The 20152-nt window shown below is 40.1% G+C and overlaps 1 protein-coding gene across 1 annotated transcript; it reads left to right on the top strand.

Moving 5' to 3' along the window:
* The first annotated feature begins 7230 nt into the window (after positions 1-7230).
* LOC108411739 (polymeric immunoglobulin receptor-like) lies at positions 7231-10090 on the top strand. Its single transcript, XM_017683466.2, has 7 exons — positions 7231-7343; positions 7429-7749; positions 8298-8639; positions 8842-8904; positions 9097-9168; positions 9268-9357; positions 9504-10090. Exons 1-7 carry the CDS (start codon positions 7304-7306, stop codon positions 9767-9769), a joined length of 1194 nt encoding a protein of 397 aa, XP_017538955.2. The 5' UTR covers positions 7231-7303; the 3' UTR covers positions 9770-10090.
* Positions 10091-20152: the final 10062 nt, after the last annotated feature.

The following is a 20152-nucleotide window of genomic DNA, read 5'->3' on the forward strand; positions in this document are numbered from 1 at the left end:
GATCAAATATTTCGGATTTCCAGCAAATGAACTCTTCCTCAGCAAAAGAAAAAAACACATCAAATGGTAGTTTAGTGTGAAATATTTGAATAAATTTAAAGAAAGAGTAATATCACACCAAAATCAGCTTATAGGTTCAGACAAGCCCAATACCCCTTGAAACCAGAAGCCATTGAGGGCATTAGGCCAGTATTTCACGCCTGGCGTGAGGCAGGGGTAATAGTTCCGTGCCCAGACTCACCAGTAAGAACACCCACTGACCACACCCACTACACAATAGTGGACCTAGCAAATGCATTCTTTAGTGTACCGGTACATCCAGATAGCAGACTCTGGTTTGCGTTCTCTTTCGAAGGGAAAGCATATACGTTTACCCTCCTGACAATTTCAGGAACCAAAATAGAACACCATCATCTCATCAATGAGTTATTAGCAGCCTTACTGCTGCCATCACAGATTGCAGTAGTAAAATGCACTCACACACACACACACACACACACACTGCAGGGAAAATAAAATCCTTCATGTGTGTGTGTGTAGTACATGACATATATACCCATGCTTCTGTCTTGTCAGTAGCACTGCTGTCCAGAGAACTTCCACTGCTGACCCTGTTAGCAAGGGCAATTCCTTTGTTGATAGGGTAGCGAAACACACTGCACATAACACACCGATCTCCGCCGCCCAAGTGTACACCACCGAGCAGGAGAAACCAACCCTCTCAGATATTCAAGCTACTGCCACACCAGTTGAAAAAGCTCAGTGGGCAAAATCAGGGTGTACAAAACAAAACAATGTATGGGTACACACAACAACCAATAGGCCATGCCTTCCCAAACCATACATGAAGGTTGATTGCTATTGTTCATGGGCGGAGCCACATGAACAAAGGGGGGATATTGGGAACCATAGCTAAACACTGGTATGCACCAGGACTCTCAACAGTCACCCAAAATTTTTGCTCAACATGCCTCATATGTGCGCAAAACACGCATAGGCACACACAACCCTTAACACAACAAGCTGTGGGACACCCCCGAGCAATGGAACCATTTCAACATTGGCAAATTGATTTTGTTGAATTAATTCCAGCAGAAGGGAAAAGGTTCCTCCTGGTCTGTGTATGCATGTTCAGAAGCTTTTCCCACAGGTACCCAGGATGGCAAAGCAGTGGCCAAAGCATTCCTCAAGGAAATAATTATCAGGTGGGGCCTGCCACAACATGTTTCAAGTGATAATGGTAAACCCTTTGTATACACAGGCTTGAATAGCCTGACCAAGTATCTAGGAATCTAGGATATGAGAAAACATTGCAGCTACCACCCCGTCAGCGCCGGGGCAGTAGAGAGGGCTAATGGGACCATCAAAAATGGTCTTCCAAAAATGTCACAACAAACAGGCCTTAATTGGATCAAATGTCTCCCTCTGGTCCTTTGGCAGAGTAGGACCAGACCACAAATGAGAACAGCCTAAGTGCATTCCCAACACGGGAATAGGTCCATCCCCACTCGATAACAGTTGCTTGACCACTCTCTCACGACCTACTGCGTCTCACTTTATGAGACGCTTCTGTCTGTGTCTAAGCAGGTGAAAGCAGTACTACCTCAAGCAGCTGACCAGCCCTTCCACAACTACAAGCCGGGTGATTGGGTGCTGATCCGGGACCTGAGGAGGCGGAGGTGGAACCAGCCCAAGTGGAGGGGACCTCACCAAGTGCTTCTGGTCACCCACACTGCAGTCAAGGTGGAAGGTCGAGGAACGTGGGTACATCACACTCACTTTAAGAGGGCTCCAACGACACCTGAGGAAACGACTTCAACATGATGTACATCACACTGTTGCTTTTACCTCGTCCTGGCAGGAGCCTGGGAGACCACTGAGAAACAGTGTGGAGGTAACAGAGCCTACATGATGTCTGTTGTGGCAGCTAATGTTGTGGACCCCGACAGACATTGTTTAGTATGCCACAAGTTTACTGTCCCATGGGTTCCCACACCACTAGACAATGCTACGGCTGCTCCACTGATCCAGAACATGTCAGACTGTGGACTGAACACGGGGGCGGGGTTCATGTTGAATGTTTCCCAAGAATATTTACTGACTGGGCAGATGCCTGTATGGGCTACCTATAGCACCCAAGCTATCGCACCTAGACCCAATGATTGTGAAACGAATGGTCCCAGGTATTCACCTATGTTTCGAAACATATCTTTTTCTGCAATACCCACTTATAATGCTACCATGTGCTTGTGTTCAGTAGGTGTCCCAGATGCCCCCATCTTAGGTCACACCCAGTGCTGAGTCAATTTTACTGCCCTAAATCCAGAAAATACTAATTGTTCTGTCTCTACTGGCAACATCACCCATTATTTCCAGTCTACTAACTGCACCCTACTCATGTACACCCAAACCTTGTGTCCGGTAAGCTGGGTCTGTGGTCAATCGGCCTACACTGGGTTCCCAATTGCATCGCGGTATAACTGGAGAGGGTGCTGTACTCCCGCCATAGTAGTTCCCAATTTAGCTGTGCTCCATAAGCCCGTTAGGACTAGGCGAGGTGCCCCAACTTACAATGGATACACCCTCGCTGATCCCTGGACCTCCCCAGGGACAGCTGTGGGGTGGTCTGTGTTCTTGGGGGGAGGCACAGCAGCAGCCTTGAATAAGATAAATGGCCTGGCATGGCAGATACTAGTCTTACTCAATGAAACAGAGAAAGCTCTCACCTTAGTGAATACTGAGATGGCTGCAATTATACAAGCCGTGTTGCAGAACAGAATGGCTCTTGACCTCTTACTGGCTAAGGAAGGAGGGATCTGTAAGGTATTGAACATTTCATGTTGTTTCTCACTCCCAGATTATTACAGAAATATGTCTGATCTCATTGCTCACATGTGAGCTAGCATTCAGCTTCCACCGATTGCAGATGACTCCTGGTTTAGCTGGGTGACCTCTCTGATGGGCCCATGGGGACACTGGATTGTTATTATGTTAATACCAGTTATATGTGTGCTACTTCTTGTGATATGTATTGTTCCCTGCATCTATAATTGTATCTCTGACATGATTGCCCACTCCTTTACTGCTCAACATCAAATGTTACAGTGGACATTGAGCATGATGATAATCACCCTTCAGAAGATCGATTCTTTGAACTTGCAACAATTGTTTAATGAGGGAAAGTAAAGTTTAGAGGTTAATTTAGAATCAAAGGGGGGAAATGTTGTGGAAATGTATTTAATTGTGTTGAAATACGCCTTTTGAGCAATTATGCTTAAGGATGATTCTAAATGTCACAGTGTCTGAGAGGTAGCGGGATTTTTTGTGTCATGAGGGATTTTGTCATGAGATAAGTGGAAGTGACCTCGCTATGAGAACAGAAAGAGAGTGTGAAGATAAGAGGCAGCGTGAGAACCGTAGCGCCTAGCCACAAGGCTACGGGTCGGATCTGGATGTTCTCGCTGTCTGTTCGCAGTAAACAGGTCGTATAAGATAAACATGTAAGAGAATGGTGTACAATTGAGAATAATGCTGACTAATGCTTACTGCCATGAAAGGAACGTAAGGGCGGGGGAATGACAGAAGGGTATAAGAAGCACAACACACAGCTATGAAAGATATAGGAAAGGGAGAGAGAATCCATTTTTTGTCATGTTCGCTTTTTAATAAACTTGTTACTCACTTTGATAAAGACTCAGAGGCTCAAATTCATTTTTTTGTCACGATTTTCCACCACAAACGTTAGCCCACGTAAACGTTCTCTCTTAAAGCAAGAGACTGAGTACTTACTAGAAAACGGATTTGCAGTTCCCAGTAACAGCCCATGGTGTTCTCCTTGTCTTCTGGTCCCAAAACCTGACACAACATATAGGTTTTGCACTGATTACGTAAAAGTAAACGCCATTACAGTCCCGGATTCTTTTCCTCTACCACGAATGGAGGATTGTGTTGATCGAGTTGGCTCTGCCAAATTTGTGACCAAATTAGATCTACTGAAAGGCTATTGGCAGGTTCCTCTAACCTCTCGTGCCTCTGACATCTCTGCATTTGCTACCCCAGATACATTTCTGCAGTATACCGTCATGGCTTTCGGTTTACAAAATGCCCCAGCTACTTTCCAACGCCTCATGACTACTGTTCTAGGAGACGTGCCAAATTGTGATGCCTACCTTGATGACATTGTTGTTTATTTGGACACCTGGGAACACCATATGCAGCTGCAGGAAACAGAATTTACCAGATTACGAGATGCCTACCTTGTGCTTAACCTAGAAAAATGTGAGTTTGGAAAAGGTGTGCTCACCTACCTTAGTAGAGTTGTTGGTAACGGCATGGTGCGGCCCTTAGATGCCAAAGTACAAGCCATTAGCTCTTTCTCCACTCCGCAAACACAACGTGAGCTTAAACGTTTCTTAGGTATGGCTGGTTACTATCGTTGCTTTTGCAAGAATTTTTCTGACCTTGTTTTGCCACTCACCAACCTCCTCTGTAAAAACGTCCTTTTGTTTGGTCCCCTGCATGCCAGTCTGCGTTTGAAAGCTTTGTTAAGTAGCTCCCCTGTTCTAGCCACACCTGACTTTGATAAGCCCTTTAAATTGGAAATAGATGCCAGTGGTCCTGGGGCTGGTGCACTCCTCCTACAAGAGGACCCCCTTTTTTAACTTTTCAAGGAAATGTGTTAAGCATCAGCTAGCTTACAGTACCATTGAGAAGGAAGCCCTTGCACTCCTCCTTGCACTGCAACACTTTAAGGTTTACCTTGATGGTAGTTTGATGCCCCTTATAGTATATACAGATCGTAACCCCCTAGTATTTCTCCACCGCATGTCTAACACCAATCATCATCTAATGCGCTGGTCTCTACTACTCCAAGGCTTTAATCTCACTGTCATTCACAAGAAGGGGACTGACGATATAATCGCAGACACGCTCTCTAGATGATAAGGTTTTGTTTCTTGTGTGAATGGGTTCACACTTATGGGGGGGAGTGTTATGCCTTGTGTTTTGCGTGGTTTGTGTTTTTTGTGCACTCATTCCAGAATCCAACCCATGACTTCACCCTTGCCGCTACCGGACCCAGCTGCTGGTCCATCCCATGGCTGAGACTCCAGGAGACTTCTTCATTGTTTCCCCTTGCTTTTGTGTGTATTTCGCTTTCATTGCCTGTCTTGCTTGTTTCGACTCGACTACGATTTGGCCTGACCCATGTAACCTGTATGTTTATGTGTAGTCAATGTGAACCGGCTGTAGGGAGTGGCTGCCGTTTTGTTTGGGAGCGGGTTGTGTCTGTGTGTTTGGTTAGTGAGCGCTGGAGGTTGAACACTGTCTTTTGTTTCTTTTTGTTTGACTGTAGGGAAGGTAGTTTGTGTTGTACAGTTAGTGTGGGTTTGTTTGTTTTCTGGCCTGGGCCATTCCTGTGGGTGTAAATCTACTGTTGTTCTGTGAGTCACATAATACGGTCTTGATCTTAATAATTACGTTTGGTGTTTCATTCCCCGCTCACCTCACCACTTCTCACTCTCTTCACATTGTTACTGCCTGACCTAGACCGGGTCGTAACAATATATCCATCCATCCATCCATCCATCCATTTTCTAAGCCGCTTCTCCGTCAGGGTCGCGGGGGGTGCTGGAGCCTATCCCAGCAGTCTTCGGGCGAAAGGCAGGATACACCCTGGACAGGTCGCCAGTCCATCGCAGGGCAGACAGACAGACACAGACAGTCACTCACACACTCACACCTAGGGGCAATTTAGCATGTCCAATTGGCCTGACTGCATGTCTTTGGACTGTGGGAGGAAACCGGAGAACCCGGAGGAAACATGCAAACTCCACACAGAGAGGACCCTGGTCGCCCGGCCAATGATTCGAACCCAGGCCCTCCTTGCTGTGAGGCAACAGCGCTACCCACCACGCCACTGTGCCGCCCGTAACAGTATATTAAGACATTATTTACACTGTGTCTTCCAGCTTTCCTAACATTAATCTAGCATTACTGTCTCTAGTGCTGTGACACTGTAACCAGTTTCAGCTTTAAACCAGTCTGTAATGAGACAGAACAGCAGATGTATCTTATCTTAAAATGTACTCTTTATTAATATGTTCCGTTACTACATTACCACTCCATTATCACCTCTATAATAACTCCACAGGAACTGCCCACTTAAATTGTAACTATAACAATACATTACAGGAAAGCTCCTGTGTATTTGTTATAAAGGTACAGTGTCATCACAGAATGGTATTAATCAATGTGACATGATTAGGTCACCTTGTTACAGTTACATCACAGTAATCATGCAATTCTGATCTGTAGTGTATCATAAAGATATCATCTGATGTTTAGTGTATCATAAAGATATCATCTGATCTATAGTGCATCATAAAGATATCATCTGATCTATAGTGCATCATAAAAATATCATCTGATCTATAGTGCATCATAAAGATATCATCTGATCTTTAGTGTATCATAAAGATATCATCTGATCTATAGTGCATCATAAAGATATCATCTGATCTTTAGTGTATCATAAAGATATCATCTGATCTATAGTGCATCATAAAGATATCATCTGATCTATAGTGTATCATAAAGATATCATCTGATCTATAGTGCATCATAAAGATATCATCTGATCTTTAGTGTATCATAAAGATATCATCTGATCTTTAGTGTATCATAAAGATACACTTGTGTAATTACATGAGGCAAACTGAAGTTTATACATGTGTAATTACATAGGCTGTACGTCTGTAATCCGTTTGTAACACTGAGTAAGTCATCAGTACTTACACTGTTGTATGTGTTATTCATGTGTAACTACACAGTTATGAGAGACACTTAATATAAAGTAGGTCTCATTATTATCAACTACATAGAGTTCAGTGCAAAATGGCTTAAGCTACTCTGAGGTTATAGGTTATAGTGTGTACTGTAACTTTGGGCCTGCCGGTGGGCTCTGGCCATATATCAGGTTAACTACTGATAGACACTCTGCAACAGGCCAAAACCTGACAAAACAAACACAGTGGTGCATCAACACAACTCAACACCACCTGTCATTTACATTCACTGCGATGAGCCTCTTTGAAAGCACTTGAAAGTGTTTCAGTTGTGACTTTCCTCAAACATGTTTCACACATCCGCATGCAGGGAGGTTCTCAGCTCTCTCTTTCTCAATATAAGAAGGGGAAGTGAGCACGTCCTCAGTTTCTGTTTAAGATGCTGTATTAGAAACAGTCACACAGAGACAGGGTGTAAGTTCCAGGAGTTGGTGTGGATCCGAAAGGCTGAACTCAGAATGAAGACCCTCCTCATCTTCACCCTCTTCCTGATTTCAGGTAAGGAGATGCTCTTCTATATAATCTGCACTATCAGCAGCGTCAAATGAAGCCTTTACTCAGATGGACGTTTGTCCTCTTTTAGTAGGTGGAGAAGACTCTATAGACGTGACGGGATATTCAGGAGGAGGAGTCCTCATCAAGTGTGAATACGACAGAGGATACACATCAAACCAGAAATATCTCTGTAAGGGTCCATGGTCAACCTGTGCTGACCAGATCAAGACCGGAGTTAAAAATAAGTGGATAAACAGAGGAAGATTCTCACTGTTTGACGACACCAGTGCTGCACAGTTCTGGGTGGTGATCAGGGAGCTCACTGTAGAGGATTCTGGAACGTACCACTGTGGAGTTGATAAATCTGCCTTTGACTTCTACACACCAGTGAAACTGAAGGTAGAGGAAGGTGAGTCTCTCCCAGCACTGTTCATCTTTTTTATTCTAAACCTCCTCCATCATTAACATCAGCTACAGTGAGGGTGAATGAACAAATTCCCATAAATATCAAATATTAGGGACCGTGATGTCAAAGTGCCTTTCAATGTAGCTCTATTAAGAACTTGTCCACTCATTATATCAGTGTTATGATGGGGTCTCTGTCTTCACAGATTCCTTTCCAGTCCTGCTCCAGTCCTGTTAGATCAGGAGGCTGGTCTAACATACATCTAGTGAGGGGGTTGTGGCCTTTAGTGAAATGACCAAACGTGCCCAGAAAGGAGTCGTAATGTAGAGTTAATTTGTGGATCAATACAAACTCAAACTCAAACATCTCAGTCAGACTAAATCATTGGCATTTTATTAGAGAAACAGAATTCTCAGATTGTCAATGACTGATTCTGAATTATTTCCACGCTCCATAAATGTAATAAGTTATGGGATTATATGATCTGACAGGACTCTATTACATTATAAAGGTAATGCAATTGATTTAATCTGATTGTTTATGATTGACAGATCAAGACTACGAGAAGAGCATCAGTGTGACTGGCCATGTAGGGGGAAGTGTCAACATCAGCTGCAAATACCCACAATCCCACAGCAGTGACCCCAAGTTCCTCTGTAGAATGATGGACACTGCTGGCTGTAATTATAAAACATCAGTTAAACAGAGCAGAAGATGGATAAATGAGGGAAAGTTCTCTCTGCATGATGACAGAGCAAGGCAGATCTTCACTGTGATCATCAACCGTCTGACTGAGGGAGACTCTGGTGAATACTGGTGTGGAGCTGAATCAGACTGGACATCTGACCATGGATACAAGGCCTATATCACCCAGATGAACCTCAGAGTTACTGGTGAGTAGATATTGTGCTGAATTAATTACTAACATTATTGTCAGAACAGATGTAATAATATCATTAACATTTCAAAACAAGTTGAGCATGTTTGCATATTGCTTTTCAACATTAATATCCAGTATGCCTTGAAAACCAAAGCAATGCAAGCTGCAGCAAAGTATTTTTTAGATTCATTTTTTAAAACTGGAAAATGTTTTAGAATCACCAATATCAAGAAACCAGACATCAGTCAGTGAGCCACCTGCCTTCACTCCATCACCTGGTGAGCCTCTTCATCTAAACACAGTGTCCGTTTTCACAGTCTATTTCAAACTTTGCTCATTCCCTGAAGAGTGTAGTGAGCATGTGTGGTTTAGAAGTGTGTGCAAACATCCAGTTACTGATTCATCAACACTGACATAACTTTTAATTTCTTTATCAAACAAATGAATTGTCTTCCAAAAATATCTGCAAGTCTTCCTTGTACAAACCTCAACATGGCCAGTTCAATCATCTGCCGTACAACTTGTACAGAGTAACTCAACAGGTATGTTTCCCTCTGACCAACTACACTGCACACTCTTACACCAAAATTGAGAAAATAATACAAAATATGGCTTAATATTAGTTCCTATGTATCTCCCAGGTCCTGCCATATACTCCTCTATCAGTGTTGGGATTGTGTTGTTAACCATTGGTCTGGTTACAGCATTCTACTACAAAATAAAACCCAAAGGTAAAACCCGTTTCATAATATAAGACTGTGCTGAAATATCCACAGTGCAGAAACCATGGAAGAATGAAATAATGTGTCATCACTAACTCACTCACAAAATTTTACAACTGTAGAATTCTCAGCTGCTGCTCTTCATTTCCCAATAGGTGGAGAAACAGTGATGCGATATTCCGGACAGGTGCTCCACAGTTTGGACACCACCACTAACCAACCAGATTTAGTTTACCAAAGTCTGGACACCACCACTAACCAATCAGATTCCGTCTACCAGAGTTTGGACATCATCAATAACCAACCAGATTCAGTCTACCAGAGTCTGGACATCACCAAAAACCAATCAGATGCAGTCTACCAACTTGAGTTTGAACCTCACTACAGTTTAACTGAAGTGTCAGTCTATGAATACAGGTGAAATATGAGGATGCACTTTGGAATTCTTAAGCTAAATATATGTAGAATATAAAGCTGTTAGAGAAAAATGGCCAGTGTTTTTATTCAACACCTGTTTTAATGCTTTTACCTTTTGTATTAATTCTTCTTAAGCATGTTTAAGTAGTTGTCATATTTCACTAATATCACTATACTTACTAAAATACATATATTTTTAACAACCTGCAAGTAATTTTTCTGTGCTTTTAAAGGATAAAGAATACATGTGTTTATATCATATAGTGTACTAAAATATGACTGCAATGCAGTGTGATTTATTAAGGTTATATATGTTTGCATTAAATCCAAACAATGTCAATTTACTCAAACTGAAAATTAATCTATATTTTTAGCCATTTAATGTATCAAATAAAAAGATGAATTATTTTATTGAGAATATCACATTTGTATTAATTAATTGTGTTACCTGGTTGTACATTTTTTTTACAAATAACAATAAAATGATAAAAAAAATGAATGAGTCTTATGAACCAAATTAGAAAAAAAATCCTTATGTTTATTGTCCAGTTTAGTCCAATGTGGCTGCAGGTTTTTGTTCCAACCAATGAGTCCTTTCAAACAATTGATCAAGTGTGCTCCTTATTTTTAGATTGAAAACATCTGCCTTTGGACACTGGACAGCCTCATTGTACATCATTTAAAGCAGTGGTCAACAACTCTCCTAGAGAACTACTTTCCTACAGAGTTTAGTTTCAACCGGCATCTAACATGCAGCCTCCACCAGATCCAACCAATCAAGAACTTCTGAAGTTAATTATCTGGAGCAGTTGAGGCAGATTGTGGTTGGAACTAGATTATGAAGGGAGGGAGATCTCCAGGACCACAGTTGGTGACCACTGATGCAAAGGTTCTGACCAATTAGATTCAGTCTACCAGAGTCTGGACAACACAATTTATCCCATCACTCTGCCAGCAACCACTAACCAATCAGATTCAGTCTACCAGAGTCTGGACACCACAATTTACCCATCACTCTGTCAGCCACCACCAACCAATCAGATTCAGCCTACTAGAGTCTAGACACCAACACTAATGTATCCGATTCAGTCTACCAAGTGTCTGGACATCACCATTAACCAATCATACTCAGTTTATGGTTGGTTAGTGTAGTGGGTAACACCTCTGCCTTCTATGCTGTAGACTGGGGTTCAATCCCCCACCTGGGTAAACACCCTACACTATACCAATAAGCGTCCTTGGGGAAGACTCCTAACACCACCTTCGCCTACCTGTTTAAAAAATGATCAAACTGTAAGTCGCACTGGATAAGAGTGTCTGCCAAATGCCATAAATGTAAATGTAAGTTTATCAGAGTCTGGACACCACCATTAACCAATCATATTCAGTTTATCAGAGTCTGGACACCACCATTAACCAATCATATTCATTTTATCAGAGTCTGGACACCACCATTCACCAATCATATTCAGTTTATCAGAGTCTGGACACCACCATTAACCAATAATATTCAGTTTATCAGAGTCTGGACACCACAATTAACCAATAATATTCAGTTTATCAGAGTCTGGACACCACAATTAACCAATCATATTCAGTTTATCAGAGTCTGGACGCCACAATTAACCAATCATATTCAGTTTATCAGAGTCTGGACGCCACCATTCACCAATCATATTCAGTTTATCAGAGTCTGGACACCACCATTAACCAATCAGATTCAGTTTATCAGAGTCTGGACACCACCATTAACCAATCATATTCAGTTTATCAGAGTCTGGACACCACCATTAACCAATAATATTCAGTTTATCAGAGTCTGGACACCACCATTAACCAATCAGATTCAGTTTATCAGAGTCTGGACACCACAAATAACCAATCATATTCAATTTATCAGAGTCTGGACACCACCATTAACCAATCAGATTCAGTTTATCAGAGTCTGGACACCACCATTCACCAATCATATTCAGTTTATCAGAGTCTGGACACCACCATTAACCAATCATATTCAGTTTATCAGAGTCTGGACACCACAAATAACCAATCATATTCAATTTATCAGAGTCTGGACACCACCATTAACCAATCAGATTCAGTTTATCAGAGTCTGGACACCACCATTCACCAATCATATTCAGTTTATCAGAGTCTGGACACCACCATTAACCAATCATATTCAATTTATCAGAGTCTGGACACCACCATTAACCAATCATATTCAGTTTATCAGAGTCTGGACACCACCATTAACCAATCATATTCATTTTATCAGAGTCTGGACACCACCATTCACCAATCATATTCAGTTTATCAGAGTCTGGACACCACCATTAACCAATAATATTCAGTTTATCAGAGTCTGGACATCACCATTAACCAATCATATTCAGTTTATCAGAGTCTGGACGCCACCATTCACCAATCATATTCAGTTTATCAGAGTCTGGACACCACCATTAACCAATCAGATTCAGTTTATCAGAGTCTGGACACCACCATTCACCAATCATATTCGGTTTATCAGAGTCTGGACACCACCATTAACCAATCATATTCAGTTTATCAGAGTCTGGACACCACCATTAACCAATCATATTCAGTTTATCAGAGTCTGGACACCACAAATAACCAATCATATTCAATTTATCAGAGTCTGGACACCACCATTAACCAATCAGATTCAGTTTATCAGAGTCTGGACACCACCATTCACCAATCATATTCAGTTTATCAGAGTCTGGACACCACCATTAACCAATAATATTCAGTTTATCAGAGTCTGGACACCACCATTAACCAATCATATTCAGTTTATCAGAGTCTGGACACCACCATTAACCAATCATATTCAATTTATCAGAGTCTGGACACCACCATTAACCAATCATATTCAGTTTATCAAAGTCTGGACACCACCATTAACCAATCATATTCAGTTTATCAGAGTCTGGACACCACCATTAACCAATCATATTAGTTTATCAGAGTCTGGACACCACCACTAACCAATCATATTCAGTTTATCAGAGTCTGGACACCACCATTAACCAATCATATTCAGTTTATCAGAGTCTGGACACCACCATTAACCAATCAGATTCAGTTTATCAGAGTCTGGACATCACCACTAACCAATCATATTCAGTTTATCAGAGTCTGGACACCACCATTAACCAATCATATTCAGTTTATCATAGTCTGGACATCACCATTAACCAATCATATTCAGTTTATCAGAGTCTGGACACCACCATTAACCAATCATATTCAGTTTATCAGAGTCTGGATGCCACCATTAACCAATCAGATTCAGTTTATCAGAGTCTGGACATCACCATTAACCAATCATATTCAGTTTATCAGAGTCTGGACACCAACATTAACCAATCATATTCAGTTTATCAGAGTCTGGATGCCACCATTAACCAATCATATTCAGTTTCTCATAGTCTGGACGCCACCATTAACCAATCATATTCAGTTTATCAGAGTCTGGACATCACCATTAACCAATCATATTCAGTTTATCAGAGTCTGGACACCACCATTAACCAATCAGATTCAGTTTATCAGAGTCTGGACGCCACCATTAACCAATCATATTCAGTTTATCAGAGTCTGGACACCACCATTAACCAATCATATTCAGTTTATCAGAGTCTGGATGCCACCATTAACCAATCAGATTCAGTTTATCTGAGTCTGGACGCCACCATTAACCAATCAGATTCAGTTTATCAGAGTCTGGACACCACCATTAACCAATCATATTCAGTTTATCAGAGTCTGGACACCACCATTAACCAATCATATTCAGTTTATCAGAGTCTGGACACCACCACTAACCAATCATATTCAGTTTATCAGAGTCTGGACACCACCACTAACCAATCAGATTCAGTTTATCAGAGTCTGGACATCACCATTAACCAATCATATTGAGTTTATCAGAGTCTGGACACCACCACTAACCAATCATATTCAGTTTATCAGAGTCTGGACACCACCATTAACCAATCATATTCAGTTTATCAGAGTCTGGACACCACCATTAACCAATCATATTCAGTTTATCAGAGTCTGGACACCACCATTAACCAATCATATTCAGTTTATCAGAGTCTGGACACCACCATTAACCAATCATATTCAGTTTATCAGAGTCTGGACACCACCACTAACCAATCATATTCAGTTTATCAGAGTCTGGACACCACCACTAACCAATCAGATTCAGTTTATCAGAGTCTGGACATCACCATTAACCAATCATATTGAGTTTATCAGAGTCTGGACACCACCATTAACCAATCATATTCAGTTTATCAGAGTCTGGACACCACCATTAACCAATCAGATTCAGTTTATCAGAGTCTGGACATCACCACTAACCAATCATATTCAGTTTATCAGAGTCTGGACACCACCATTAACCAATCATATTCAGTTTATCAGAGTCTGGACATCACCATTAACCAATCATATTCAGTTTATCAGAGTCTGGACACCACCATTAACCAATCATATTCAGTTTATCAGAGTCTGGATGCCACCATTAACCAATCAGATTCAGTTTATCAGAGTCTGGACATCACCATTAACCAATCATATTCAGTTTATCAGAGTCTGGATGCCACCATTAACCAATCATATTCAGTTTCTCATAGTCTGGACACCACCATTAACCAATCATATTCAGTTTATCAGAGTCTGGACATCACCATTAACCAATCATATTCAGTTTATCAGAGTCTGGACACCACCATTAACCAATCAGATTCAGTTTATCAGAGTCTGGACGCCACCATTAACCAATCATATTCAGTTTATCAGAGTCTGGACACCACCATTAACCAATCATATTCAGTTTATCAGAGTCTGGATGCCACCATTAACCAATCAGATTCAGTTTATCTGAGTCTGGACGCCACCATTAACCAATCATATTCAGTTTATCAGAGTCTGGACACCACCATTAACCAATCATATTCAGTTTATCAGAGTCTGGACACCACCATTAACCAATCATATTCAGTTTATCAGAGTCTGGATGCCACCATTAACCAATCAGATTCAGTTTATCTGAGTCTGGACGCCACCATTAACCAATCATATTCAGTTTATCAGAGTCTGGACACCACCATTAACCAATCATATTCAGTTTATCAGAGTCTGGACACCAACATTAACCAATCATATTCAGTTTATCAGAGTCTGGATGCCACCATTAACCAATCATATTCAGTTTCTCATAGTCTGGACACCACCATTAACCAATCATATTCAGTTTATCAGAGTCTGGACATCACCATTAACCAATCATATTCAGTTTATCAGAGTCTGGACACCACCATTAACCAATCAGATTCAGTTTATCAGAGTCTGGACGCCACCATTAACCAATCATATTCAGTTTATCAGAGTCTGGACACCACCATTAACCAATCATATTCAGTTTATCAGAGTCTGGATGCCACCATTAACCAATCAGATTCAGTTTATCTGAGTCTGGACGCCACCATTAACCAATCATATTCAGTTTATCAGAGTCTGGACACCACCATTAACCAATCATATTCAGTTTATCAGAGTCTGGACACCACCATTAACCAATCATATTCAGTTTATCAGAGTCTGGACACCACCACTAACCAATCATATTCAGTTTATCAGAGTCTGGACACCACCACTAACCAATCAGATTCAGTTTATCAGAGTCTGGACATCACCATTAACCAATCATATTGAGTTTATCAGAGTCTGGACACCACCACTAACCAATCATATTCAGTTTATCAGAGTCTGGACACCACCATTAACCAATCATATTCAGTTTATCAGAGTCTGGACACCACCATTAACCAATCATATTCAGTTTATCAGAGTCTGGACACCACCATTAACCAATCATATTCAGTTTATCAGAGTCTGGACACCACCATTAACCAATCAGATTCTGTCGCCTTTAAACCTCTTAGTTTTTTTCTAGAACATTGTCTTCGAGCCAAGAACCATTCAGGTAAGAAATATTGTAGAATTGAGATTCTAACACATCATGAAAATACATGTAATGTTATAAATGGAAAACAACACAAGAAATAAAATGAGATGCAGATTCCTCCCAGAGCAGCACCCTAAAGCTTTACAAACCATCAAAATCCTCTGCTCTGAACCCTTTACCTGTATCACATTTATATTCCTACATGGAGAAAATAGCAAAGGGTGTTCAGTCATACTGCAACTTCGTTCCTCAGTTACTCACACTGTACGCTAGATGGCAGTAAAGGCCTTCTGAGACAGTACAGAATCAATGACATGACCATGCAAATATGGAGTAATATGTATCCATTCACTGATAGGCTGCTTGCATAGACCCACTCACACACATCAGTAATGCTAACCCCTTAAAATCCCAGGCTCAGTACATATTAAGGCTTATTATTCAGTGACTACAAGGTATTACAGCACAAACAGGCTGAGCTCTTCTTATGTTATAGAAGTGTTGGTCCCTCTTCATATTCAGTGTCTCTAATAACTGTTTAGTTACATGTGAACAACTTATGCAACAACCATGTAACTACTAATGATGTAGTGACTGTTGCAGATGGATTCCAGAAGTACAGCCTATGGAATTACACACATGTATCAACTTCAGATTTGCCTCATGTAATTACACAACTGCATCTTACTAGTTGCAACAGCCGATTCTCTCTCATGTAATTACACAAGGGTAATAACACAAATGAAAATTTGAGATCAGACTGGAACAACAGCTCAACAGTTCTGGTCTTTTCCAGCAGTAAAAGGAAGTGTGTAATAACATTGTTATGCCTACCTGTTACTGGCTCTGCCTTACAGACACGCTACTGTGGTCCTTATGAAATAACCGAGAAGGTATCAAGCACTAACTATGTTCTTGCAACTCCTGACCGTCGCCGTAAGTTTTGCAAAACTCACGTGAACATGTTAAAGCCCTATGTCGCTCATTCTATAGATGTACATGTGACTAACCCTAGTCCTCCCCTGCCTCCTTCCCACTCGTCTGTTCCACTGGCAACAGCTTCAGTTAGTGAATATGCACCTGAACCTGAGAACCTTCACCTGGGCAGAAACGGTCACGCTTGCGCTCGCCTTTCTAACTCTCACGCATTACAGTGTATCGGGGAAGCTGTCTGATTTACCCTTAGCTGCGCAGTCTGACCTTAAATCCCTATTTGATAGATTTCCCTCTCTATTTTCAGACATTCCATCTCAAACTTCTGTCCTTCAGCACGATATTGATGTTAACGGACATCCACCCATTAGGCAGCACCCATAGCACGTTAGCCCACGTAAATGTTCTCTCTTACAGCAAGAGACTGAGTACTTACTAGAAAACGGATTTGCAGTTCCCAGTAACAGCTCCTGGTGTTCTCCTTGTCTTCTGGTCCCAAAACCTGACACAACATATAGGTTTTGCACTGATTACATAAAAGTAAACGCCATTACAGTCCCGGATTCTTTTCCTCTACCACGAATGGAGGATTGTGTTGATCGACCTTGTTTTGCCACTCACCAACCTCCTCTGTAAAACCGTCCTTTTGTTTGGTCCCCTGCATGCCAGTCTGCGTTTGAAAGCTTTGTTAAGTAGCTCCCCTGTTCTAGCCAAACCTGACTTTGATAAGCCATTTAAATTGGAAATAGATGCCAGTGGTCCTGGGGCTGGTGCAGTCCTCCTACAAGAGGACCCCCTTTTTTTAACACCTACTTTTCAGGGAAATGTGTTAAGCATTAGCTAGCTTACAGTACCATTGAGAAGGAAGCCCTTGCACTGAAACACTTTAAGGTTTACCTTGATGGTAGTTCGATGCCCCTTATAGTATATACAGATCGTAACCCCCTAGTATTTCTCCACCGCATGTCTAACCATTCCTGAGGTTGTTGCCGGTGTGTAAATCTACTGTTGTTTTGTTAGTCACATAATACGGTCTTGACCAGTATTGACCGGTCTTGACCAGTAAACCAGTCTGTAATGAGACAGAACAGCAGATGTATCTTATCTTAAAATGTACCCCTTATTAATATGTTCCGTTACTACATTACCACTCCATTATCACCTCTATAATAACTCCACAGGAACTGCCCACTTAAAGTGTAACTATAACACTACATTACAGGAAAGGTCCTGTGTATTTGTTATAAAGGTACAGTGTCATCACAGAATGGTATTAATCAATGTGACATGATTAGGTCACCTTGTTACAGTTACGTCACAGTAATCATGCAATTCTGATCTGTATTGTATCATAAAGATATCATCTGATGTTTAGTGTATCATAAAGATATCATCTGATCTATAGTGCATCATAAAGATATCATCTGATCTATAGTGTATCATAAAGATATCATCTGATCTATAGTGCATCATAAAGATATCATCTGATCTATAGTGTATCATAAAGATATCATCTGATCTATAGTGCATCATAAAGATATCATCTGATCTATAGTGTATCATAAAGATATCATCTGATCTGTATTGTATCATAAAGATATCATCTGATATATAGTGTATCATAAAGATATCATCTGATCTGTAGTGTATCATAAAGATATCATCTGATCTATAGTGCATCATAAAGATATCATCTGATCTGTAGTGCATCATAAAGATATCATCTGATCTGTAGTGTATCATAAAGATATCATCTGATCTGTAGTGCATCATAAAGATATCATCTGATCTATAGTGTATCATAAAGATATCATCTGATCTGTATTGTATCATAAAGATATCATCTGATATATAGTGTATCATAAAGATATCATCTGATCTGTAGTGTATCATAAAGATATCATCTGATCTATAGTGCATCATAAAGATATCATCTGATCTATAGTGCATCATAAAGATATCATCTGATCTGTAGTGCATCATAAAGATATCATCTGATCTGTAGTGTATCATAAAGATATCATCTGATCTGTAGTGCATCATAAAGATATCATCTGATCTGTAGTGTATCGTAAAGATATCATCTGATCTATAGTGCATCATAAAGATATCATCTGATCTATAGTGTATCATAAAGATATCATCTGATCTATAGTGCATCATAAAGATATCATCTGATCTGTAGTGTATCATAAAGATATCATCTGATCTATAGTGCATCATAAAGATATCATCTGATCTGTAGTGTATCATAAAGATATCATCTGATCTGTAGTGTATCATAAAGATATCATCTGATCTATAGTGCATCATAAAGATATCATCTGATCTATAGCGTATCATAAAGATATCATCTGATCTATGGTGTATCATAAAGATATCATCTGATCTATAGTGTATCATAAAGATATCATCTGATCTATAGTGCATCATAAAGATATCATCTGATCTGTAGTGTATCATAAAGATATCATCTGATCTATAGTGTATCATAAAGATATCATCTGATCTATAGTGCATCATAAAGATATCATCTGATCTGTAGTGTATCATAAAGATATCATCTGATCTATGGTGTATCATAAAGATATCATCTGATCTATAGTGTATCATAAAGATATCATCTGATCTATAGTGCATCATAAAGATATCATCTGATCTGTAGTGTATCATAAAGATATCATCTGATCTATAGTGTATCATAAAGATATCATCTGATCTATAGTGCATCATAAAGATATCATCTGATCTATAGTGCATCATAAAGATATCATCTGATCTGTAGTGTATCATAAAGATATCATCTGATCTATGGTGTATCATAAAGATATCATCTGATCTGTAGTGCATCATAAAGATATCATCTGATCTGTAGTGCATCATAAAGATATCATCTGATCTGTAGTGTATCATAAAGATATCATCTGATCTGTAGTGTATCATAAAGATATCATCTGATCTGTAGTGTATCATAAAGATATCATCTGATCTATAGCGTATCATAAAGATATCAACTGATCTATAGTGCATCATAAAGATATCATCTGATCTGTAGTGTATCATAAAGATATCATCTGATCTATAGCGTATCATAAAGATATCATCTGATCTATAGTGCATCATAAAGATATCATCTGATCTTTAGTGTATCATAAAGATATCATCTGATCTATAGTGTATCATAAAGATGCACTTGTGTAATTACATGAGGCAAACTGAAGTTTATACATGTGTAATTACATAGGCTGTACTTCTGTAATCCGTTTGTAACATTGAGTAAGTCATCAGTACTTACACTGTTGTATGTGTTATTCATGTGTAACTACACAGTTATGAGAGACACTTAATATAAAGTAGGTCTCATTATTATCAACTACACGGAGTTTAGTGCAAAATGGCTTAAGCTACTCTGAGGTTATAGGTTATAGTGTGTACTGTAACTTTGGG

Source organism: Pygocentrus nattereri, chromosome 12 (genome assembly GCF_015220715.1).
Source record: "Pygocentrus nattereri isolate fPygNat1 chromosome 12, fPygNat1.pri, whole genome shotgun sequence".
In the NCBI taxonomy this organism is placed as follows: Eukaryota; Metazoa; Chordata; class Actinopteri; order Characiformes; family Serrasalmidae; genus Pygocentrus; species Pygocentrus nattereri.